The following is a 24,209-nucleotide window of genomic DNA, read 5'->3' on the forward strand; positions in this document are numbered from 1 at the left end:
GCAAGGGTTTTAGCATTTTATAGTAATACTGTAAACAAAAGATTAAAAGTCAAAATATTGTACAGACAGAATGACACTGATAAATACAAGGTTTGGAAAAAGTCAAAAAAAGCTTTTCCTTTCCTCTGCAGCATTTTGTAAAGGAAGAGCAAGTTTGTTTACAGGGGAACAAGAGGTGATCTAGTCCTAAAATAAAAACACACCTTTGTTAGTTGAGGTGCTACAAGCTCTGTGATTACAGTGCTGTGAGTGGAGGATTCATGAACTTGCTGCTGGGGGTTCCTGTGGGACGTGAACCACTCTGATTTCAGCATAGCTGGAGCAGGGACTGGCAGTTACTAAAGTGTCCCTTGGTTTTGGATCAAAGGCAGGTTTAAATAAATGATAAATTACACCATAGCTCAGTGTCACCCTGCTTTGGAAAGCAGGTAAGATATGTTAAAGAACAGCACACAGTGGTGTACTGAGAGACTGAAAAATGCCATCTGCTTTTCAGCCATGCCAATTTAAGGAAAAGTTTCTAGAAGATTCTCAATGTATTTAATTACTTGATAATTGCATGATTTTGAAGTAGGTTTCACAAAGGTCATTTGCAGTTTTAATCCCAGCCTGCCTGCACTGTCAGGCTAGAGCTGCTGCTGGAGTTCAGAAGAGCAGAAAGGAAATAAAACCCCACAATGCAGGACATCAGTTTACTGGGCTATCATCTCCTCTCTCCATTCCTTCCCTCTCTCAGACTCTGGGAACCAGACAGCACCAGGAGTCCAGCAGAGTGCTGTGGCACTTGTGCTTGGATATATCCACAAAAACACACCATGGCTGGCTCTTGGGCAGTGATAATGCACCTCCAAATGGGACACAGGCAGAGGCAAAAAAACAGTGATTTCCTGCTACACCTGAAATTCAGACTCCTAAAAATATTCTCATTTTTGAAATTATGGATTGACACACTTTTGTGAACTGTTATGGATGAAGAAAGCTGGAGCACACATGGCCACTGGGGCCACGCAGCCTGGCAGGGGTTACTCAGCAAGTTATCAAATTTTGAAAGATTTGCATAAAAAACTTAGGAGATATGAGAAATGGTTTCACATTTGGATATGTTGAGGTACAGAGGTTATGTGCTGTGGCAGACACAGCTGCTTTTGCACTGGCACTCTTCTAACTTCCTTTTTCTGTTAATGAACACAGAAATCTTTAGTGAAATTGCATCTGGAGTTACTGAGAAATGCTGCAAAAAAGACGGTGCCTCAAAGATGACAGGAAAATTCTGCAGGAAACTTAACAATGAATTACTAACTCAGAAACAAAGGCTAATATTTTAACCACTAATGCCCTAAAGTAACATCAAACGAATATATTAATGGCATAGTGACAACTAAAAGAAGTAACTATTAAGTTTCAAATTCCTTCCAAAACATAAAGTGACAAAGACCTTGTAGAGTTACACGTAACAAGCTTGGATGCCCACAACTACTACTGGTTTAACAGACTAAAAAACATATTGCACAACAGTTGATATGGGAACAGAGAACACTGGGCTTGTACCCCGTTAACCAGGACAAACCTTCTTCCTGCTGGGAGCAGTCCCAGAGCCTGGGGAGCCTCAGCCAGCGGGATCTCAGCAGGGGAGGGATAGAGATGGTGCCCTCCCATCCATGCAGTGGTGTCAGAGCAGTTCCACCAGCAGGATCTGAAAGCAGAACGTGGCCCCAAGGAAACATCTACGGTACAGCGCTGGGACATGAGAGTGGCTCGACAGCTACTTGCAACATGCTATTATCCATAACTACACTGGCAACACAGGCACAAAATAAGGCAGTGGGTTAAATTAATAATAAAATTGTTAGAAAACATGCAAAAATAATACTGAGTTGAAAAAAAAATAATCTTGCCCCTTTTCTTTTTCCTCATAAAAATGCGCATAGTTCCACACCTCTATGTTGAAATCCAACCTTTAAAACAAAACAACAACAAAAAAAAAACCAGCAAACAAAAAACCCCAGAGTAAAAAGCCCCGAGTGCCTCAGTTGTTATTCTCTTTGGTTGTGATGGTGACCAGCTGCTTGGCAGCCTTGGCGATGTCGTAGGCACACTGGATGACCTGCTGTGTCACCAGCTGGATGTCGGGAGCGGGGCTGGGCTCGGCGGGCAGAGCTTTCCTGCACTCCGACTGCAATCTGTAGGCACTGGATGTCAGCAGGCGCAGGGAAGTCCTCACCAGCTCCGACTTGGGCTTCTGGGAAGGAAAAACAGACGCTGCAAACAGGCAGAACAACACAACCTTTTAATTAGCCGGGAGTGCTCACAAGGGTTCTTTGATGCTGCGGTCAAGCCTTGCCTTCCCCTCGTGGCAGCAGAGGGAATTTCTCCTCTCGGGGAGATTCCAAAGGGCTGCCAGGCAGCAGGCAGGGAATATTGCTTCGTGCCCTCCCTTAGGAAGTTAGTCATGCACATTTCTGGTGCCTGTTTATTGTCCCAGCCCACGTCCTGGCTGGCAGGAGGGGACAGCATGTCCAGGACAATCGGTGCAGGAGGGACAGCAGCCTTGGCTCTCTCCTTGCAGTTTTGGAGAGGTGAGTGAGACTTGACAAGAACTCAGTCATTGGGGATTTCACTCCCTAAATTTGCTGTGAGCAAACAGATCACTTTGATGGATGGATAACAGATCAAAACGTGGCCGTAGGAAAGAAATCCAGGTGATGGCACCCAGATGGAAAAACAGCCATCAGTCTGGTGAAATTCCCTTATAACCACACAATTCTTCATGCCAGATCCAAATACCTCCAGTTGTGTGCAATTTTTACAAGTTTTAAGTTCAAGAGTACAATTAAAGACCCGGACTCACACTTTAGACCTTACCAGTTGCCACGCTAATAAATTCAAAGGTGCAATGTAACCCCATCATTTCTCCCTACCATTTCAACTTTGAAGGGAAATAATTTTTTGTTTTCATTCTGAAGGGGAATAACACATATGGATTGAGGCCAAAACCGTTCTGGTGGTGGCAGGTACTTACTTTTGGGAACAAGGCTGCCATTTCTGTCACTGCCACATGTATTCTCTCGGAGCACGGTATATAGCTGCAGAAAGATGCCCTGGATTATTTATTGTGTAGAGACTCCCTTCCCTCTTCCACTTCACTGCTCAGTGACTGTTACTCTAAAAACAACCACGTGACTTCAGAAAAAGCAAGAACTTAACCAACAGTGCAAAATTATTTCTTAGATTTTCATTGTTCTTCAGAGTTGATCTGAAGGAATAACTGTCCGTACTTTTTATGTAAAAGATTGTCAGGAAAGTCTCCACTTGTGTGCAACTTCAGAACACCAAGATGCCTTCTTGGATTAATTAATACCCAGTAAACAGACAAGGCAGAGTTCTCACACACATGCATCCCTAAGACTGTGAATGTAGTTGGTAGCTGAGTTCTAGGCTAAATATTCACTAATCCTGAGGAGTTAGTTAATTAAAAAAAAAAAAGGCAGATTCCATGAACCCTCATAGATTCCACTTCTGATTTATATACCAAATGAAAACTGGACTGTCCAAACCAGAACTATTTACCATAAACTGCTGTGAATAGTGAAGTGTTAGTGTGCTCTCTCACAAGTCTCATTTCAAAAGACTCACTTCTATGCTTCCAAGACTCAATTTTAGCCTAAGTTAGTTCACATGACCCAATCTTAAGCAAGAGAATCTCAAAAAACACAAAGCATTCAATAAAACTATTCAGCATGTGTGGGTTATGGTAGGTCAGTGCCCTTTCAAGCAAAAGGAGCCCCCAACCCCACCTCCCCAGTCATTATTTATTGGATCTTCTTGCAATACCAAAGGTGCAAAAAAAATCAGTCACTTGCAAATGCACTGAGAGTGAAGCAACACACTGGGGTCATTTTGGCAATGCAGGAAAACTGCTTTAAAGGAGTATTTCCATATGTCTCAAGTCACATGAGTTTTTCCAAATAAACTAAAAGTGAAGGGCGGGCTTCCAAGTTCACCACAATTCCCCTTCTGCCGTGGAGTTAATGATTAATCTGCTCCCTGCAGCCACAGTGACCAGCATATTACCTCATTGAAAGTCAATTTACTGATTAAACCCTTCACTAATAAGGTAAAGAAAGCCCTGAGAATAACCTGAATGAGACACTCAGGTGAACAACATGGGTTTAATTGTATGTTCTCTAGGTCAGCTGTAAAGTTTGCAGTGTGGCCTGGAGGAATGGCTTTCGTTTGATGTTTAAACACTCACTGTGAGCTTGTGAGATGCTCTGACACTGCTGGGTTTACACACATTCCAGTGAGACATCAGGAAGCTATTCAAGTAGTGACAGCTTGGAAGAGGAATCCCTCATTAACAGTAAATTGTGTTAATCTTTTCCTCCAATCCTGACATTTGTTGGCTGGGGTTTAGAACCTGGGCAGTTGTGTTTTAAAGAGCCTCTCATGCAAATGTCACTTTTATTTTAGGCATTAATGAACAATACTTTGGTCAGGTTGGAAGATACCATATAAACATAGATATTTTTTCATAGATTTGGGATACAAATGATCTCATTTGACCCCCAGCTGTATAAACACTTGTGGGGCCTCAGCTGTCAGGTATGAATATTCCACCTTGGGAATGTGAAACTTCTGTTACTTTTGCAATGGTGCAAAGAAGCAGCAACCATTTGTTTTGTTCATAAAATCACAGAATGGTTTGGGTTGGGAGGGACCTTCAAACCTCAAAGATTTCTTCTTAAAGGAAAGAATTCTTCCCTGTGAGGGTGCTGAGGCCCTGGCACAGGGTGCCCAGAGAAGCTGTGGCTGCCCCTGGATCCCTGGAAGTGTCCAAGGCCAGGCTGGACAGGGCTTAGAGCAACCTGGGCTAGTGGAAAGTGTCCCTGCCCATGGAGGGGGTGGAACAAGGTGGGTTCTAAGGTCCTTTCTAACTCTGCAATTCCACGAGCCAACCAAGTTGTAATTTAATTTCCCTTAACAGACAATAAAAAACAAAACAGAGACAGGAGAATACACCAGAGCCAGCTCCAGCTCCAGGCTGTGGTTCTGTTCCCCCACTGCTAACCACTGGGAGCAGAAGGAGCTGTGCCACACTCCTGTCCTGGAGGGGCTGCCTGCAGTTCCCTCATTCCCTGCAGCATTTCATGCATCGCCTTTCCATGACCCCCGTGTGGCCAGAGTGGGAGGGAAAGAGGCAGCAGAGAGAAGGAGAAAGGACACTGTGCCTGGGAGGCAGGGACAGAGGCCAGAGTACCAGGAGGCAGGGCCGGGCTGCTGGCTGGTCAGAGGCTGCAGGGGCGCTCGCTCAGCCCCGGGGACCCTCGTGCCGAGGCTGTGTCTGAGCTGGGATGTGTCCCCACGCTCCAAGGGCCTGCTCAGCCCGTGGAGCACAGGGAAAGGGGTGGGAGAGAGTGAGAAACAAAAGGAAGAAGTGGTTTCATTAACAGATGATATTCTTGCATAGTGGATTTTACTCTCCAGTTATCTACGCAGCACGTGATTTTTCTCTGCAACGTTCCCAGCATGAGCTTGGAGATGTGTTATTACATCCTCAAGCGTCTCATTTTGGTAAGGAAGCATTCCCCTGTGTTAAGGTAGAGGAAAACAAAGAACAGCAGCTTCCTAATTCAGTGTTTTGCAAGATAACACTCCTCTAAGCATGGGCAAACACCCCACTCCAGTGTGGTACAGAAAACAAAAAGGCAGCATAATGGGTTTTTTAAAAACCTGATCAATTCAACAACAAAAGCCAGGTATGCTGTATTGTTTCCTTCAATGATTTAGAAAAAATTCACATACTGTATAGCGTGATACACATAAAAACTACACTCATTTGAAACTTCTCTGTGTTAAACAAGCAACAAGAGGTTGCACTGGAAAAGGTTACACCAAGGGCAATGAGCTCAACACAAACACAGAAGTCATCACTTGCTGAGAAGGAGAGGCCACGACAGCCCTGCTAAAAATAGCAAAGTACAAGAAGGAAAAAACACAGAACAAAAGTGGCCCCATTGTTGTGCACTTCTCTGAGCAAGGCAGGAAGTGAGGGCTCAACACAAACTGCTGCTGCTTCTCCCAGGCACAGAGGGCACAGAGCTGGGGCCCCAGCAGAGCCAGACCTGCCAGCCTGCAGGGCCAGGTCTGCAGGAGAAGAGTTCCAGCCCCAAAATGTGCTCACACCTGGGAATACGTAACTTTGATTTACAGCCTTCTAAAAGAGCTGTGTGGGGAGCACCACCTGATGATTAGCAAGGGCAGTACCACTTTTAGTCACCCAGAGCTATTCTGGAAATTGTTCAGGTGGGCCAGAATTTCCTTGAGGGAGCTGAAGCTTCTGCAGCTTGATGTGCTCAATCAATGTTCTGCTTACTCAGCTGGGTCTGTATCTAAAACCAATAGTTCAAAATACTTTTGCTGGTAACATAATTTGTACTAATACCTCAGTAGAAAAGCCAAATTCTCCCTCTTTCACAATTTGCTCCTGAAGCAAGGCTTGGTATTACTATCACATTCTGCAGGGTATAATTACCTATGGAGATAGGGGGTGAAGACCCAAGAAAAACTTGCATGGAGTTTTCTACAACACATTTGATTTGTGTCTAATACAACACTAGTTCTGCAGCAGGACTCACAAGTTAAGGGCAGGGCAGGCAGCACTACAGCCAGAACCCACTCACAAAGGGCTGGTCACTCATTCCCAACTTGCCCCATGGCACTAAGGACACCAGGGAACACGACAGACCTACACACTTTACAGATGTGAAATAGCAGGGCTGTACTGCACTTTCACCTGTGCTACAGGTGAAAACACCTGAAGAATTTCCTTTGTTTTCTCACCAACTCCAGAGCTTTTCCAGCACTCCCTCCTTACCTGTCATGTTTGTTCTCCTGCGCTGCTCGCAGCAGCTCCTGGATGTTCTTGGTGATCTGCTCAGTTTTCCGAATCACATCTTCTGTACTGGGCAAACTGGAGCTGGGGGCTGAGTCTGTGTCCTCAGGGATGGAGCCCTCCCCCTGCCAAATGATGCTGCGCTGCCGACCCTTCCTGCCCGACCTGCAGGGGAGCAAAGCAGGGCTTGGCCCGGGCACAGAGCAGCCTCCTGTCACCCCCAAGCTGTGTCACAGCACCTACCCTGGCTCCTCCAGCTCCACGGGGGTGGTGGGGTTGTCATAGTCGCTCTCGGACACGCTGCTCTGCTTCTCCAGCTTCGAGGCCTGCAAGGAACAGATTTATTTCAGCCTGTGCAGGGAAGAGCAGCCCTCTGCTGTGCCAGAGCCATGTCCTGTGCACGTGGATTTGCTCTTTGCACAACGGCTCCTGCAGCAGCTGCTAGCCTGGAGCTGCTGTGTCCCTCTCTCCCCATGCCAGGCTGCTGCTCAGCTGGGCACTGCCAGCACAGCACAGTCCCACCAGCCCCTGAACACCCAGCATGGCAGGACAGACAGACAGACAGACAGCGAGAGCACAGCATCCTTCACTGCCACTGAAACTGCCCCAGGGGCATGCTCTGAGAGGCCACCAGGAGCAGAGGCCAAATGGAGAAGCAGCACCATGAAACAGGAACCTGAGCAGTGAATAAGAACCACTGGAAAGGGAGAGAACCCCAGAGAAAAAGAGAGCAGACCAAGAGAGCAGAGCAGAGGCCAGAGACCACTGTAGGGAATGCAGAGTGGCAAGCAACTGGTGGGAGGCTGGCCCTGGGAAGGCCACTGCAAAATGGGAGCCCAAAACAAGGGCTGAAGACTGTGGCAATGGGAAAGCCAAAATAAAGACAGGAGTCAGAGATGGGTGAGCCCAAACTGCAGGTGGAAGACTGAGGGCACACATGGAACTGATGAGACCTGGAGTTCATTACAATTTGGGGCCAACATGAGAGGGGTTAAAGCCCATAGCAAAGTGAAACCCAAAACAGGGTGGGAAGGCCAAAGTGTGAGGAACTGAGTTGGAAGATCAAGAAGTGAGAGCTGTGCCCCAGAACCATCAGAGTAGAGGGCCACAGAAGAATGGTGTTGAAAGGAGGAGAGGGGCCAATTCCCAAGTGGAAGCTGAAATGAGAGCAGGAGAAATGCAGGGAAGCAGAGGATGGATTGAGCTCTGTAGGCCCCAGAGGCTGATCCCAGAGCAAAGGCTGAATGAAGAAAGCGAGACCAAAATGAGCTTGGAGGCCAAATCCTCAGCCAGGCCCCAGGATCACCACACATCTGCTTCCTCGAGTCTTCTAAAAACTGCAAAGCTTCACCCAGATGCCCAGCACAGTGTCTGGTGTCAAATACACCATGCTGGTGTCACTCTGATCACAGAGCAGCAGCTCAGGGTCCTTTACAGCATGGGGCTCTTACAGAAACCCTGAAGTCACCATGAGGGAGTCTCCAGGGTTAAACTGTAAGGGACACCTCCAATCTGCATCCTTGACCTAAACATTTAGGAATCTGCTTGCCAAATAATATTTCTGCCTCGAGGACAGACCAAAAATGGGACCAGGAACTGGTTTTCACTGGCTGAGATTCAGTACATTCGTTAAGCACCCATTTGATGTTAAACCCATCAGTTCTTAAGTGAAGCACCTGGAGTTAGGAGCCCTTTTCAATTTTAAAGTTACTCTGCACAGAAGGATGAAAAAAGCATTTTTTGAATGCTCCTCTCTCAGGACAGCTGGTAAAGATCAGTTGTAAAGGTGATATGAATGTTGAAGATAAGAAACTATTTTATGTAGAGTCTGACCTTTCCCCTCTGCCAGGTGTACAGAGACAACAACCCTAATAGTGGCAAAACTCTACCATTTGGTAGAGCGATGAACTACACGAAGAGGATCATTAATATAGAATCAATGTAGAATAAAAACAATCAACCAAACCCTCTGCAAGTTTCCAGTACCAGACAGCACTGCAACCAAACCCAGATTTCCATTTGTCCAAGCAGGATATTCCCTTGAAAGTTTTTTTCTTCTATCCCTACTTGCAAATCTAATATTTTCTGGACTAATATTTCCAAAAACTGTACAGTCAAAATAAAACGGGGACAGAAGGAATTAAAAAGCAGGTTCTGTGTCCTGACAAGGAGAGACCAGAGTAAACATTTAAACCCTCAAATTTGTTATCTTTAAGGCAAACAGTCAATCAGGAGCACCTGGATTGATGCAAGCCACCCAAGGAAAGCAGCTTTGAAGCTGGGCCTCATGCAGTGCTTTTAGTCAACAGGAGAGTTGTACATTGGCTTAGAAATATCAGTGAGAGCCTGGAAAATCACAGTCCATACAGCAGCCAGCTTGTCTTGGGGCTGTTGTGCAGCTGAACAAGTGATCTGGAGAACTGTGCGTGGTGTTAAAGGCTGAAGATGTGAAGTTAGAGAGAGGCAAGAGCCCAGAGCTCGTGGCAGCAGGAATGGAAGGGAGGAAATTCTGCTCCATGCAGGCTGGAAGGCCAGGCAGTGAGAGGGGGAAGAGAGAGGATGTGGTTCTGGGGAGATTGGCACCTCCTCCAGGGAAAAGACCGGATTGGGAAGGTACTTAACCCTTCGTGTGCTCTCATCCCTCGACCAGGAAAGCGTGGAGGGGAAGGAGGGTAGAGATGAAGAGGAGGTCACAAACGCGCTCCTCCCGATCTAAAAATGGGAAAGAGAAAAACCAAAACCAAAACACAAACAAAGTCTTAACTGAAATTAAAGGAACATTCTTAAAACCATGGAGATGACATAAAGCAAGAATGATATTGAGAATCTGGCTTAGGCTGAGGGAGCTTAGTTCTTTCAAAATACAACTGAATTCATGCTCATTCTGATACTGAGATTCCAGAAGTGCCAAATTCCAGGGAGAATTAAAAAAATTCACCACATGCCAAGTTAACTAACTCCACAAAACAAACCAATGTTTCAGAACTGCTACTGCTATCCAAATTTCCACCCAAATGACCAAAGGACCTATATAAAGCACTGTCACATTTTGCAAACACTGTCACACACAAATGAATTCTGTCATTTCTTGCTGCCAGAACTGCCATTATATCAACACGACAATATAATTTAAAATTATTCAGATTTCATAGCTTAAATGAATTTAATTGATGGTGGGAACTGATTCCCTTGGTGCATTCAACTGTCTTCCGTGGGCTGTGCATGGAGTATTTGCCTTCCCCCACCCCAGAGGTAACTTCAAAATACATTTTAAAGGTCATAATGTTTTAACTGGAAGGGAACAGGAGACATTGCTACCAAGAGGGAAAGATACTGTCAAAAATCCACACATTTTAAATGTGTGTCTTAAAAGATACTGTCCTGTATTCCAGCCCACAGGGCAATCTGAGAAGGTGAAACAAAAAATTAACTGTGCTAATTAATTAAATGCACTTGTTAATTTAATGCACTAATGTGTGTTGGATCACTTCTGTAAAGTGTGTGCAAAATCCCTCTGGCCAACACAGAACTCCCTCTCCACATCACACAGGAAAATACTAAGCCAGAAGAATCTGCTTGACTGACAGATCTAAACCACCTCCAGCTTCCAGGTCCAAATTCAGAATTAAGAAACTGGTCTGGGGAAAAATATTTCAATTTTATTCTATTTCTGCAAGGTGGTTATGAAATTCCACAAACTGGCACCTGTGTGTTTATCTCCAGAAATACACAAACCTTACCTACCTTCTTGGAATACTATTTCCCCTCCCTTCCTGGTTTTCAGACTATTACATATTGATATTTTATATATATATATATATATGTGTATGTATATATAGTGTAGTTAAAAAACCAGCTGAGCAGAAGCCAAAAGCTCCAGTTTTGATATTCCAGAACTGCTACACCTTCTGCTTTTCAAACCACCATGCTCCTGCAGACATGTTAATACAGCAAACATGAACAATTCTCACAGTTCTTATTCCCCCTGTTTTATTTTTTTCCCCTCTGAGGCAGAGGCCGAGTGAACGAGCGGAGCTGGAAGAGACAAGGAAAGCTGAAAATGAGAGGCAATGCAGAAGCAGCAGCAGTTTTACTCACGTGTGGAGGGAAGGGCTGCAACCTGGTGATGTTTTCTTCTGGGTAGGTGACCTCCCCCATGGGCAGGTAGGGTTTCTGCCCCGAGCCAGTCTCGTACATGGACATGGGTCTGCTGCCCCGGGCTGATGGGCGCCGCTTTAGGGAGGAATTGCTGCTGGGGTCTGGGTATTCAGAACCACTTTGCACCTGATAGATATTGGTTGTGGCCTGTCTTCTGAGGTTGGTATTTTCACTCTGTAGCGTTTGGAGCTGAAAGAAATGTTTAGCAGTGGTTTCCTAAGAGCAAGTGCCAAAAGCAAAGTGACGACGCGACACTCGCTTGTCAGCCGTGCTAGAAAATCCAGGTACTGCTGGCTGGGGGTTCATTTCTTTTTCAAAATCGACTTGCCTTGCTTGGTATAAGCATAAGAAGCACCTTTGTTCCAGATCTGGAAATACTTAGGTGCTGATTTCCAGCAGCTGCTGGGATATAAACTAAGTTAGATGTTAAAATTGGCTGTTGTAGTTTAAAACACACGACCCATTCCCTCCAGCCTGCTCTACTGGCACAGGAATCCTGGGATAGAACGAGGCTGTGGGTGCAGGAATGCCAGCATAACTGTTTTCCAAGCAAAGGGATCCATTGCATCAGCCAGTACAAAGACTTAGAAGATTTTAACATAAGGCCAGTAAAATCTGACAATGCCAGAGCTGCAGAACAGACACCAGAGAAAGCACAAAGGAACTTGAGCTTGCTCTGCAAAGCAAGGAGAGAGTTTAGCTTATGAAAATTAGGCACCAGCTACTGGTATCTAAGAAGCCAACAAGAAAGCGTTTTAAAGCTTTTTATTATTGTGTACTTATTTGATAGTAAAAATGCAACAATTCTGATTATTTTGTGGACTTGGAGTAAGTTTGCTATATTAACACATCAGAAAGAAAAGATTCAGTGAAGAACAACTGCAGGACAGCAAGGATCTCCCTTCTGCTACATCACGTAAATATCCTAAACCCTCATTAATTCATAGGCCCCAAAGGTTTTTTTTTACCCTAGACTATATCTGTCTAAAGAAACTCAATGTAAGTGAAAAATCAATTGATGCAAGAGAAATGCTGAAACCAGTACAAGCTGTTGAAAGACCAAAGAAACACCCTGAGATCTCCCAGTGTTCAGCATTCCAACAGAAGGGAACTGGCACTTGACAGACAAGGATATTCCAATCTGCTGGATTAGCTCAGCCTCAGGTACAAACACCACTCTCCAAAAGTCCTGCTCTGCCCCAGAACAGCAGCTCCACCCTACAGCCTGAACAACTTTGTCTACACGTGACTCTTGCAGGATTGTAATTATTTAGAAAACAGGATTTTAAATGCTAGTTAAAGGGATTAATCTGAGGGTAAGCAGCCAGCCCTTTCTGGCCATCCAGACAGGATAGTGAACTCAGATCTAAATTATCCTTTTACCCCACAAAAATACAGATAAGTGCACATACATAAGGTGTGTTGGCACTTGATTCCCCATTGTTTAAAGCTGCTTATATTGAAGTAAGACAGCAAAAACACCCAAGACTTGCAACAACTGTCCTGTCATTTGGAAAACTGATGTCAAAGTTTTGACATACGTCAAATCATCCTCATGATCTGCAGGGATCACCACCAGCACCATGAAAAAAACCAATCATTCAAAGCATGTACTGCACATAAATATTTATAGTTTTATGTCTGATCCCAAAGCAGCTCCACTTTAAAGTGAGTTTTCCCACCATCTTAATACTGGATTATTTCATCCTCAATTCCAGCAGTTTTATTCTGACAACTTCAGATACCCCAAGAGCTGGAGGGAGGGGTTCCTCTGTTACCTTTTTCTGCATGATCCTCAGCTCATCACTCAGGTTGATGTTCACTTTCATTAACTGCTGAATCTTCACCTCAGAAGCCACCAAGGCATTTTTAACCTGCAGATATTCCTGGGCTGTCACTGGTCCATCTGACAAGTCTGAATCCAGGCTCTAGGAAAAGGAAAAATACACCATTAAGAAGAAGAAAACAAGATTGTGGAGATTTCAACAGCTTTTCATGTACATGCTTCTAAGGCATTACAGTTCAAATGAAGTTTAAATTAGTAAGATCCATTAACCAGAATATTTTGAAATCCTCTAGAAAAGCAAACTGATGTCAATCAGCTCTTAGCTCCTCTAAAAACATTTGCATCAGCATTTCAGTTATAAAATACTCTTTTATGAGGATTTAAAAAATGCAATAAAGAAGTGAAAAATTATAAAAGACAGACTGCTAAATATCCAGTGTGCATATCCCAGGGAGGATTAAAATAGAACCACCAGGTTTTACTGCCCTTTGATGCCATTCTGCATTACTCCAGGAATGGCTTAACTCACTTGGACACTATTGGTCTGCTGTGAGTATATCTTCAGTAGGAGGCAGTAAATATTTGTGAAACACCATGGAATCACTGATTCAGAGCTTTTTGGCTGATCCAATTATTTCATCTTTGCAATTAAATCTATGTCTTCAGCCATACACATTACTTTTCTAGAGAGGCTTTTTTTTTTTTTTTACAAGAAAAATTCCTTAAGCAACAACATTTTCATTTTAGAAAGTTCATAGACTGAGGCATGATCGCAAAATTAATTAAAATATTGTTTTTCTGATCATTTATGCCAACTACCTTCATGAATGACACTTGGGGGTGTATCACTATTTTAATCCTACCTTCTGCCTGTTTGATTTAGCTGCATTTGTTTCCAGATCTGTATCTTCATCTGAAGCAACACTGTCATAATCAGGCTGGTCATTGTCCTGACTTTCACTGCTGTGCTGATTGCTGATTGATTTGAGAATCAGCTCCACATTTTCTGCAGATCAACACATGAAACACGTACTAGTAAGTCTGGAGAAGAAATGGAAGTTTATTCTTTGAAAAAACAAAAAAAAATTTAGGTTCACCTAGGAGGAATGAATGATTACTGTCCAAAACTTCCAAGTTTTATGGTTTTGCCTTTTTATTTCTTCTAAGTGTTTAGGCAAGTTAAAATAAGTGGTGAGAGTCGTTTAGCAGCTTAATAAAATTTATACAAATTAAAAAACCCCAACAGACTACATTGGACAAATGGATGTCAGCATGCAAATACAAAATTTAAAAATTAGATAAGATTTTTTTGGTATTTTCTCTCCAGAGGAGAAAAAATATATGAAAAAAAATAGATCTCCCTCTTAATTCAGCACTGCTGGGGGGCTGGCAAGAAAATCTCACTCACCTTTGGAACCAGTGAGAGAATTCCCCTGCTGTCTTCGTTTGGCATCACTTAAAATGTCTATAACCAGTGTAGCAAACTCGTGGGCATTAAATCGAGCCAGTTTCTGCCTTCCCTAAACACAGAATAATGCAGAGGAAAGAAAAACACATCCTCTATCAGAACAGCAGAGCTCCCAGGAAAAAATAAGACTACATACTTGGAGTTGACTGTTCAACTACATCTATTGCAAAAAGTGTGATTTAAAGGGGAAATACAAATTTATTTTAACCTCTTTCCAAATAGATGCAACTCTTCTACACTAATGAAAAGCAGTAATGTTACTTCAGCCTACTTAATTACCTAGGCTATTAAATTATTTTTACAGTATTAAGATTTCATACCTGATTCCTGGTTGAGGAATATTCAGGATTTACTGGAAGAAAAGGGACCACAGTGGTCTCTGTCACGAGTGTGCTGTGATTCTGAGTAGCAAGCCAAACTGCTCCAGAGGAAGAAAAAAAACCAAAAAAAACAAAAAAAAAGAGGGAATAACCTTTCTGTACTGCTTGACTGACAGTATTTCTTTGTCAAATAAAAGGCTGCAATTTCAAACACAAACACAATCAATTCAGAGGAAAGAGAACCCTCTGGGGAAAAGCTACTTTGTGAAAAATACAAGATTTTTTTCAATTAACATCCCCTTCAGGCAATGCAAGACAAAGAAACTCCCCTCAGCAGTAATTGTTGAATACAGAAGCACTTGAACAGAACATGTGCTTGGATTGACATCTTGTATGTAAAGTGACAATCCAGACTTGTTTTATTTCATTCCAGAAAATCTCACTCACCTGCATCTGTTTCCCTTCTGTCAACTTCATCATACACATCCATGGCAAGTTCTTCAAATAAGTGGTTGCTTAGCTAAGGGAGAGAATTATTACAGCTTGAGAAGAAATGAAACCCAGTAAGATCTGTGATAACAGAAAGTAACAGAGACAATGTATGAGCACAACTCTGCTCTTTTCTCCAGCCTCTGTAATCCATAGAAATGCTCCTTTCTCAGCCTGCACAGGCAGCAGGCATGTATGACCACCCCATTTCTAGGTACAGAGACAACCATCAACACTCCTCCTGTCCTGGTCAATGGATTTTTTTTTCCTCTCCCAACTGACCACAAAAAGATCTTTTGTGTTTGGGGTGAGGCAGAGGCACTGTGGGAATGAAGTACCAAATGCCACTGGAGATGTGAAGTTCAATGAACAGTGAAGGCTCCCAAAATATTTGTGTGTTTGCTCCTACAGCAGATGGGTTAAGAGATACTTGTGCTAGGGAGCCTGAGAAATGAAGTGCAGAATTTGCCACATCTAGAAAAGGAGTTTTACTTACAGACTGAAGCTTCTTCTTGGCTGCTTTTGCCAGTTCTGATACATCCAGACTGCTATGAAAACAAGAAGTGATCATTACATCTACAGCATTTCATGGCTTCTACATATCAAAATTTTACATTTTGGTAACTCAGTGATTAAATGTCACTTTTACCTTAAATCCCCTAATATTCCAGTATTTTAGCATTTTAACACTGATGCCATTAATATTGCTACTATAATACCACAACTATCATACTATTAAGCCTTCTCTCACAACAATTTTTAAATTTAAAATTTAAAAATTCTTTGGAATATGAATACCCACAGGTTTTTACCCAGACAATTTTGAAGTCATTAAAGCTTTTTCACAGAAATTTTGCAAGCAGGAGGTTGAACAGTGGTTTACTTACAGCCGTCTTATTTCCAATTGCATAGCAATAAAAAGAGGAACAGGAACTTAAAATTAGTACTTGATACTTCTTATACAAATATGATTTCACTGATCACAACCAATAGTTAAAAGCATTACAAAAATCAGGAAAATACTCAATTAGTCCTTAAATTATTTCCACAGTTTGTTTCCTAGGAATTCCCCATGTGTGTTCCCTTCACAGAAATGTCTTATGTTCTCCCTGGATTTTAATAAATACAATCAGCTTCTATAATGTTCTGATTTTGATACTCTAATATTCTTTCTTTGAAAAAAAGCTTTTAAGACTAATAAAGGCACACATTAAAAAGTGTGAATGGCAACAAGCTTAAAAGTTATTTCAGAAAGGAAAGAAAACTTAATTATTAGGGGTTTTTTACTCTGATGTTTTCAGATATGTGATGGAATCAGCAACTCACCTGTCTGCCATCTGAGGTATAACAAAGTGCTGCCCATTTTTGTGCTCTAGAATTGAAAACAAGTTGCACTTTAGGTCGGTACTGGCCTACAGTTTTCAGCAACAAGCATCAGGTAACACTAAAAAAATTATCTTGCATGTAATTACTCAGTTTCCAACAGGCAACTCGGCAAGTTATAAAAGAAGGCTCGTGCCATGATTTCCACGTGTTATCAAAGATTCCAAATAAGGCTTATTAGTTATAATGAAATTCCATTAAAAAAGAAAATTAAGTTCTAACACAGGTAACTTTATGGTCAAAAATCTGTAAATGTCCTTGAGTTCAAAAGAATACTCCCCTGCTGTTGAATTTCAATAGTAGAAACCACTTAGAAGAGTTTCTACAATATATAAAGAACATGTATTTGTGGAAAATCAGGAAGGAATTTTGGTTTTATTTGATGTCTATTTACAACCCTGCAGTTTTATCCCAACTTTAAAAGCATCATCCCTAATCTTGCATTTTATCCTTTCTTTGGTTCTGTGTAATTTATATAACATTGGAATATTTGGAAAGTGCAGTGCACAAATATGACACAGCACAGTCTGAATGTCCTGTACCTGACAGTGACAGGTCTGAGGGTGCAGGTGTTGTGCTCACCTGGTTTCCTGCCACAGAGGTAGAAAGCCAACCTGTCTGTGAGCTCGTACTGGATCTCCACCAGCCGCTCTGCCAGCTCGTGGTGCCCCCCTTGCCTGCTCACACAGGGACAGGGGACAGTCAGTGACACACACAAATGCTCAGAGAAACACATTTAGTACAAGCCAATACTGCATGTGTTTGATGCAACAACCCATCACAGATTCACAGCCCGTGTGCCCCAACCCATCTGGGACAATCCTACAGTAATTCCTGAGCTAACCCTCACTCCTGGAGCCTGAACTTGCAGAAATCTGCTCTAATTAATTTCCTGTGAGCTGCTAGATTGGCACAGCCTGTTTACTGTCTCAGGCACCCAGAACACAGGCTGTGATCTGATGAAAATATTTATTCCTCATTTTTATTCATTCACTCTTTCTGGAAGAAGTATTATTAGCATTTAACAGACAAATTATTTCAGGACAGAAGCACATCTTGATTTATGCACAATCACACAAACATAGTGTGATGTATGGACATCAGAGACTCCTACCTTGCATAATCAACTGGAGTTTTCCCATTTGAATCTTGTGTGCCAGGATCAGCACCATAAACTGCCAACAGCTCTGCTTGCAAAGTCTGTCCTGCCTTAGCAGCAACATGGAGCGGGGTGTTTCCTTTCTCCTGCAAGAGATTAAGGAAGAATATCTACTCAACCAACAGGTCTGAGTAGGAGATTGAAATATAACATGAATCAGCTGAAATGAGTACAAATAATATGAACTGGAATTGATTGTATATCAAAATAATGAAAAAAAAAAAAAAGTGTTCCTACTGGATGAAAGAAGTTGGCTTGAGCTCCTAAGGAGAGCAGTCGCAAACAGGTCTCCAGATTCCCTGTCCTCACACTGGAATGGAGTTGCTGAAAAAGAAGCAGAATTTTATTTAACACAGCAGCAACAACTGTGATTCAGCAGTTGTTCTTTCAGCTTTCAGAAACAAAGAGTATGCAGAGTTCACACTACAGCTCTTTTGTGCATAGGGTGTTCTCCAAGATCACCTCAATTAATGCCTCTTAATCACCACCTCCAGTGATAACCACAAAAGACGAGCTTCAAGTTGAAGTCAAGCTTTATTTATTTATGTAATAATGCAGAAAATCAGTAACAGTTAAGCCAAAAGCAATGAAGGGAAGTCAGTGAGATTTGCCTGTGCTGTCCCTGGAGCCACTGACCTTGCTGAGATCCTTGGCAGTGACGCTGTCGTCCTCCCGGCACGGCAGGCGATGCACAAATGCTAACATTTGATATTTAGCTCGGATGAACTCTGCTTTGTTGGGACTGCAAAGAGAAATCCAGGCAACAGGAAGGGAAAGGGAAGAAATATCAGTGCTTTCCTGAGTAATACAGATAGTGCAGAAAAAGAAAAATTTCACAAGTGAAGATTGAATCAGAGCTTTGCGTATTGCTGGGGGCAAAGTTAGATGTGGAAAAATATTTTCATTAAAAAACAACACAGTGCAGATTGCCTGACCATACACAGAAAATGTCTGTTACAACCATCAAATATCTGCAGACTGTAGCATGTGGTGTCTACTTCTTAAAAGAAATACAGACTTTAAAACCATGCCAACTTAAGATCTATACTTACTCTACACAGTTATTTACATTTTAAAATGAAGCCCCATAGTCAGGGACAAAAATATCTGGAGTTTTATTTAATTTCTCAACCAAACTCCATTTTCTTGAAGCATATGACAAAGAAAAGTCCTTTGAATAAAGTGCAAGCAAAGCTCCTCACTATTCAACAGGAAACAATAATTCAGAGAATTCAAGCACTGTTTTCCTATTTCTGCAACAAATTTTTAAAAAATCAATACTTGGAAATAAAAGAAAAAAATACAAACTACCAAACACACACGGGTTCCTATGGATTCCTCGTTGCCCTGTCACTGCTGAATAAAATAATCTCACTTCTGTGAGGTAAAAATTCTGCATTTCCCACTTACTGCACTTTATCCTGTGGGCTGGCCTTGCGCCGCCCGCTCATCACAGAGGCAGGGTCCAGCAGGGAGTGCTCCCAGATGGAATTAGCACCATTGTTGTACAGAGTTTCCACCATCTGAAAGTCAGAACACATAGACATTTTGCTGCTGGCTGCACTAATCAACTATCTAATTATTTTCAAGCAGGTATCAAGCAAATGGATTCCCACTCTGTGTGTCAGCATCTGTAACCTAATATGGGCAACATAACTGGATGTTATGATGTGGAATGTAGTGAGAACCCCCTTGACATTCTCTGCTCTTCCCAAATGCACCTCCAGTGAAAAGAAAATTCAGGTTGAAGCAGATGTACTTGAGAGCTGTGAAAGAAAAACTGAAGTGAACTTCCAAAGGAAAGGCATCATATTCAAAAGGCAAAGATAATTCTAACTTTAGTGGTCCATCACAAGAGAAACAAAATGAGAATAACTTGGAAAAACAAAGATTAAATGGACCAGCCCTAAAAATAAAGTTTAGTGGTTTAAGTTACATTAAAACCATCACCATATTTGAATGGAGGAAGGCAGTTTTCCTCTGTACCTGCAGCAGTGTTGGAGGCCATGGGGTGTGTTTGAGATGCCTCACTTGGGAGATGTGACGGCCCAGGCTCCTGTGAACACTGCAGCATTCATCACAGATCAGGATCCCCCTGTTTATGGATGCCCAGCAAGGATCTGCAAAAGAACCCATCCATTATAGCACAGGAAGCAACACGACCTTGGATTGCAAAAACAGAGTCTAAAGTGAGCAGCTCTGCCTTTTAACCTTCCCTGCTTAGCCAGTGTGTAAGCCTGTGAATGTTACAGCTTTGCTGGGGCTCTGTATGCTGGGAAAATGGGAAACACCAGTCCTGGAACCCATGGGGGGATGTGGGATTCCCAGGATAGTGAGAAGATCAGCAGTGGAAATTTGGGAAAAAGCTTGCAGTTCTTTTTGTGAAAATACTTTCCTTTCTAAATGTAACAGGACATTGAATTTATCACCACCTTGAAGTGCTTTACTTGTTTTGTGGACTCCCACAAAAGTATTCCTAACAACAATTCCTCTCTTTGACAAAACTCTGGGTTTTTTTTGTCAAAAAATCTTTTTTAAAAACACCATAGTTGCCACAGCATTCAGGCTTTCCCCCATACTACTCAGTTTTCAGTTCTATATTATAATGATGTCTTTTAAATTTCCACTGTAAATAATAAAAACCCACAAGAGTATCATAATATATCATAATAAAGAAGGATACATATGTACCAAGTCAAAGGCTCAATAAAATCCAAAATTCTCAAGCAAAATAACTTCATCTCTCAGCAGACCCAAACTGAACCATCTTATAAGCAGCCCAGAAAGAAAACTGATGGGAAGTGAAGTAGTAAATAATATATATGAGCTATTCAAATATCAAAAGGCATAAAATCAAGTAGAAATGGTACATTAAGTTGAATGCCCACAGGACACCAAACAGATCCCTCGGCTGCTCAGAGCTCAGTCTCCAGAAGAAATTCCAATTTCTGTCAGTGACACATGAAACTCAGCATGCCAGAACCCTGCTGGAACAGGCAACTGAGCAGCCAGACAGAGCTTCAGACCTAGCACATCTCAGGAGAACAAAAAAGGAAATCGAGATCTCTTTTATTCTGGAAAAATCTTAATTTCAAAAGCAGAGGTGAGTCTGAGGCCAAATAAGCGAGTACAAGGCAAGCCTGGTATTTGATGAGAGAACTTCTGAGTCCTGTCAGAACACATCTGAGCACTGGTGCATCACATGGAAAAGTCTCCTCTGACCCACACAACAAATGGACTGAATCCCTGCAAATGAGATGTGATCCCAGCTGTGGTTTCTGAGCACAGTTGATGATCTGGGTGTGCTGCAGGCAATGCAAGCAAAGCTGTCTGAGCCACAGAGCATCTCCTGACCCACCAGAACCAGCCCAGCCCAGAGCCAAATTAAAGCAGGGGAGACAAAAAAATAATCAATTTGTTAAAAAAACAAATTGCAATAAGCACATAGGTCTCCTTGTCAAATCATTCTGTTATTTAACAACACTGATTTCCAAAAAGAAGAACAGCAATGGGATGAGATGCATTCATAGCAACCTAATGACCCAAACTGAGGCAGCCTTCCAGATTAATGAACCTGGTCCCTTCTTGTTAGAGACAACCTCATCACACACAGATGGGATCCTTAGGGATCCTTTCCCTTGCCCATTTCCAGGCTGTTTGTGAGCATTCCTCTGCTTTATCAACAGTCAGCACTGGGGGATTTCTTTACATCCACCTCAACAGCCAACGCCCCTGGATATTTCAGATTTAAATTTAATGCAATGAAGTGTCTGTCCTTGAGTAATTTTTAAGAGACACCTAATTATGGACTCGATCAGAACATGTTTAAGCCAGTACGAAAATATGCAGAATCCCAAAATCACTGAGGTTGGAAAAGACCTCTGAGACCATCGAGTCCAACCTGTGATTGATCATCCAGCCCAGGCACTGAGTGCCACAGCAAGGAATTCCTTGGACACCTCCAGGGATGGGAATGGCCCCTTCCAAGCCCTGACCACCCTTTCCATGAGGAAATTCCTCCTGACTGTCTCCTGGCACAGTTTCATGCAGTTTCGTGTCATCCTGTCCCTGTTCCCTGGGAGCAGAGCCTGTTCCTGCTGGCTATCCCCTCCTGTCAGGGAGTTGTGCAGAGCCACAGGATCCCTCCTGAGCCTCCTTTTTTTCAGGCTGAGCCCCTTTCCCAGCTCCCCCACCTGCTCCTGGTGCTCCAGACCCTTCCCCAGCTCCGTTCCCTTCCCTGGACACACTCCAGCCCCTCCATGCCTGTCCTGGAGAGAGGGATCCAGAGCTGGACAAAGCAACTGAGGAGCCTCAGTGTCCAGCACAGGGGTGGTCACAGTCTGGCCCTGCTGCCCACGCTGGTTTTGGTACAAAAGACAATTGGGGAGAAGCTGCAGGGCCGGGCAGGCGCTTTCAGGAACCTGCAGGGTGGTTCAAAACAGGAAGTGTGAGATGAAGAAAAGCCCAGCCGTGGGTTTGAGAAGTGAGCTCCTGCCTCGGGATAGGAAGTACAGCACAAGAGCTCCTGTAAGATCACCCCTTGTCACAGAAAACCCTCCACACTCAGGACAAAGGGGGCACTGAAGAGGTCCCAGGGGATGCACTAATTAATGCAGGCACCGGGCACATCCGCTGCAGTGCAAAGGCTGCAGCCTCCAGGTCCCCCAGCACACACTGACAAACCCTCTGGTTTAGCTAAAGGAAGGGGTTGAGTCCTTTTATTTACAGAAAGATTAAATTAAGATTTCTTCATACACGTGGCTAAGCCAGCGGATTTCTAGTAAATAACTAAAGACCTGGCAGTGCTCTAATGTCACGATAAAAAACCGGGTTACAGGATTATCCTGACAGTGATTCTGATACCCCGAGGAGCTTAAGGAACACAATTCACCCATCTTTATCTCCGAGTCACAACACCCCTGATGTGTGGGAGCATAGATAAGATACCGTGTGTGATACGGACAATTGCCTGCCTGAGAGATGCCAGCTCCATTTATTGTAAAACCAAATTTCTACAGGGATTCCAGTACGATCCCAGAATCCCAGACTGGTTTGGGTTGGAGGGAGCTTAAAGCTCACACAGTTCCAATCCCTACCATGGGCAGGGACAGCATCCACTATCCCAGGTTGCTCCAAGCCTCATCCAACCTGGCCTCGGACACTTCCAGGGATAGGGCAACCTGTGCCAGGGCCTCATTACCCTCACAGGGAAGAATTCCTTCTGTAAAAAGCAGAAAATAAGTTCCTGGAAGTTAATTTGGAATTTTTATCACTTTAAAAACCTAACTCAGATTTAATCAAAGTTGCTCTCCCCTCTCCCACATCCTCTCTTCTGCCAATTCAAGTGTTATCTACATTACAGTGTTTTAATGCATTTCAGTATGTGCATATTTAATTAATTACATTGAAAGAACCTGCCCAGAACACAAACAGCAAAAACTAGAGAGACAGAAAAGATACAGACAGAACAAACACACAGAGCTGATAAAATAAAGCAGAACAGTTTTAGACACAAGAGCAGCAGAACTACAGATAGTCAGGAGATGCAACAACCTTCCTAAAGACAAGACCAGTCTCCATTAGCTCCCAAACCGATCTGCAGTGGATATGTGTCAGCCCAGAGCAGACGCTGCTCCCTGAGCGTGTCCGCGTCTCCAGACACCTCAGCACAACTTTCCTTGGAAGTCTGGGACACCTACACCCAACCTGGCCGTGCGACAAGTCCCAGTTTAATTTCCCCGCGACGCTGGGAATCCGGGAATGGATAAACAGCTCCGAACCCAGCCCTGCTCTCGCCTTCCTGACTCCCTCAAAACAGCCACGGTCCCCTCCAGTGACACATTCCCAACCTACGCCCTCCTCCCACCTTTCAGCCCCGTGACTGGAAGGTGGATTTCTGTCAGCTTTCCTCCTTCCTACACCGGGGGGTTCCACATTTCCTTCCGTGCCGTTGGAAATCCACAGGATGTTCCCCGGGCTCGGGAGGGGCGGCGGTGCCAGCAGGACCCGGACACTCGGACACCGAGTTGTATCCAGCCCTGGAAGTGTCCCAGGAGCAACCTGGGTTCCTGGAAGGTGTCCTGCCCATGGCAAAGGGTGGACAGGAAAAGCTTTAAGGTCCCTTCCCACCCAAACCATCCCGGCCCATCACAGGTGTAGCGGCGGCCGCTCCGGGGCGGTGACACCCCCGGGCCAGCAGCGCCCGCGCGGCCCCCTGGCCCGAGAGGGGGACGAGCTCGCGCAGTGCAGGTGGCGGTGCCGAGCCTACCCTGAGCGCTGCAGTCGGCGCAGACCTCGCTGCTCCTCAGGCGCTTCGCCATCGCGGGACCGGCGGCAGCAGCGGCGGCAGCGGGGCCGGTAACGGGCCCCGCCAGCCCCGGGCCGGCCCCGAGCATGCGCGCCGAGCCGCCCTGGGCCGCTCCGCATGTCGCCCGTGCCGCCATCTTTAGTCCTGGCCCGGGCCTTCCTTCCACCGAGCTCTGGTTTAGCGGCGCAGCACCGAGTGCTCCCGCCCAGGGCCACGCCCGCCCGCCCGCTGCGCCCTGTCGGCGGGG

The 24,209-nt window shown here is 44.0% G+C and overlaps 1 protein-coding gene across 7 annotated transcripts; it reads right to left on the bottom strand.

The window, feature by feature from the left end:
- Nucleotides 1–2: 2 nt before the first annotated feature.
- On the bottom strand, nucleotides 3–24,024 carry GIT2 (GIT ArfGAP 2). Of its 7 annotated transcripts, none has more exons than XM_062504624.1 (20): nucleotides 23,924–24,024; nucleotides 19,642–19,775; nucleotides 19,066–19,178; nucleotides 18,292–18,397; nucleotides 17,893–17,979; nucleotides 17,611–17,741; nucleotides 17,079–17,173; nucleotides 16,440–16,485; nucleotides 15,610–15,658; nucleotides 15,072–15,144; nucleotides 14,625–14,722; nucleotides 14,245–14,356; nucleotides 13,700–13,842; nucleotides 12,829–12,978; nucleotides 10,991–11,239; nucleotides 9,515–9,604; nucleotides 7,136–7,218; nucleotides 6,875–7,057; nucleotides 3,020–3,083; nucleotides 3–2,239 (listed from the first exon to the last, which is right to left on the bottom strand). In XM_062504624.1, exons 1-20 carry the CDS (start codon nucleotides 23,973–23,975, stop codon nucleotides 2,027–2,029), a joined length of 2,271 nt encoding a protein of 756 aa, XP_062360608.1. In that variant the 5' UTR covers nucleotides 23,976–24,024; the 3' UTR covers nucleotides 3–2,026. The 7 variants fall into 7 exon arrangements, with proteins under 7 accessions (XP_062360608.1, XP_062360607.1, XP_062360610.1 ...); XM_062504623.1 differs by having other exon boundaries at nucleotides 15,610–15,661; XM_062504626.1 differs by lacking the exon at nucleotides 12,829–12,978.
- Between the last annotated feature and the right edge of the window lie 185 nt (nucleotides 24,025–24,209).

Source organism: Cinclus cinclus, chromosome 17 (genome assembly GCF_963662255.1).
Source record: "Cinclus cinclus chromosome 17, bCinCin1.1, whole genome shotgun sequence".
Lineage (NCBI taxonomy): Eukaryota > Metazoa > Chordata > Aves > Passeriformes > Cinclidae > Cinclus > Cinclus cinclus.

Bases quoted from the DNA above. Each gene is read 5' to 3' on its own strand.
- GIT2 (XM_062504623.1), bottom strand. From the start codon at position 23,975: ATGGCGAAGCGCCTGAGGAGCAGCGAGGTCTGCGCCGACTGCAGCGCT. The intron at 11,240-12,828 runs GTAACAGAGGAA...CATTTCTTTCAG, and splicing joins TGAGGATCATGCAGAAAAAG to CTCCAAACGCTACAGAGTGA. The intron at 7,058-7,135 runs GTAGGTGCTGTG...GCTCCCCTGCAG, and splicing joins GTGGAGCTGGAGGAGCCAGG to GTCGGGCAGGAAGGGTCGGC.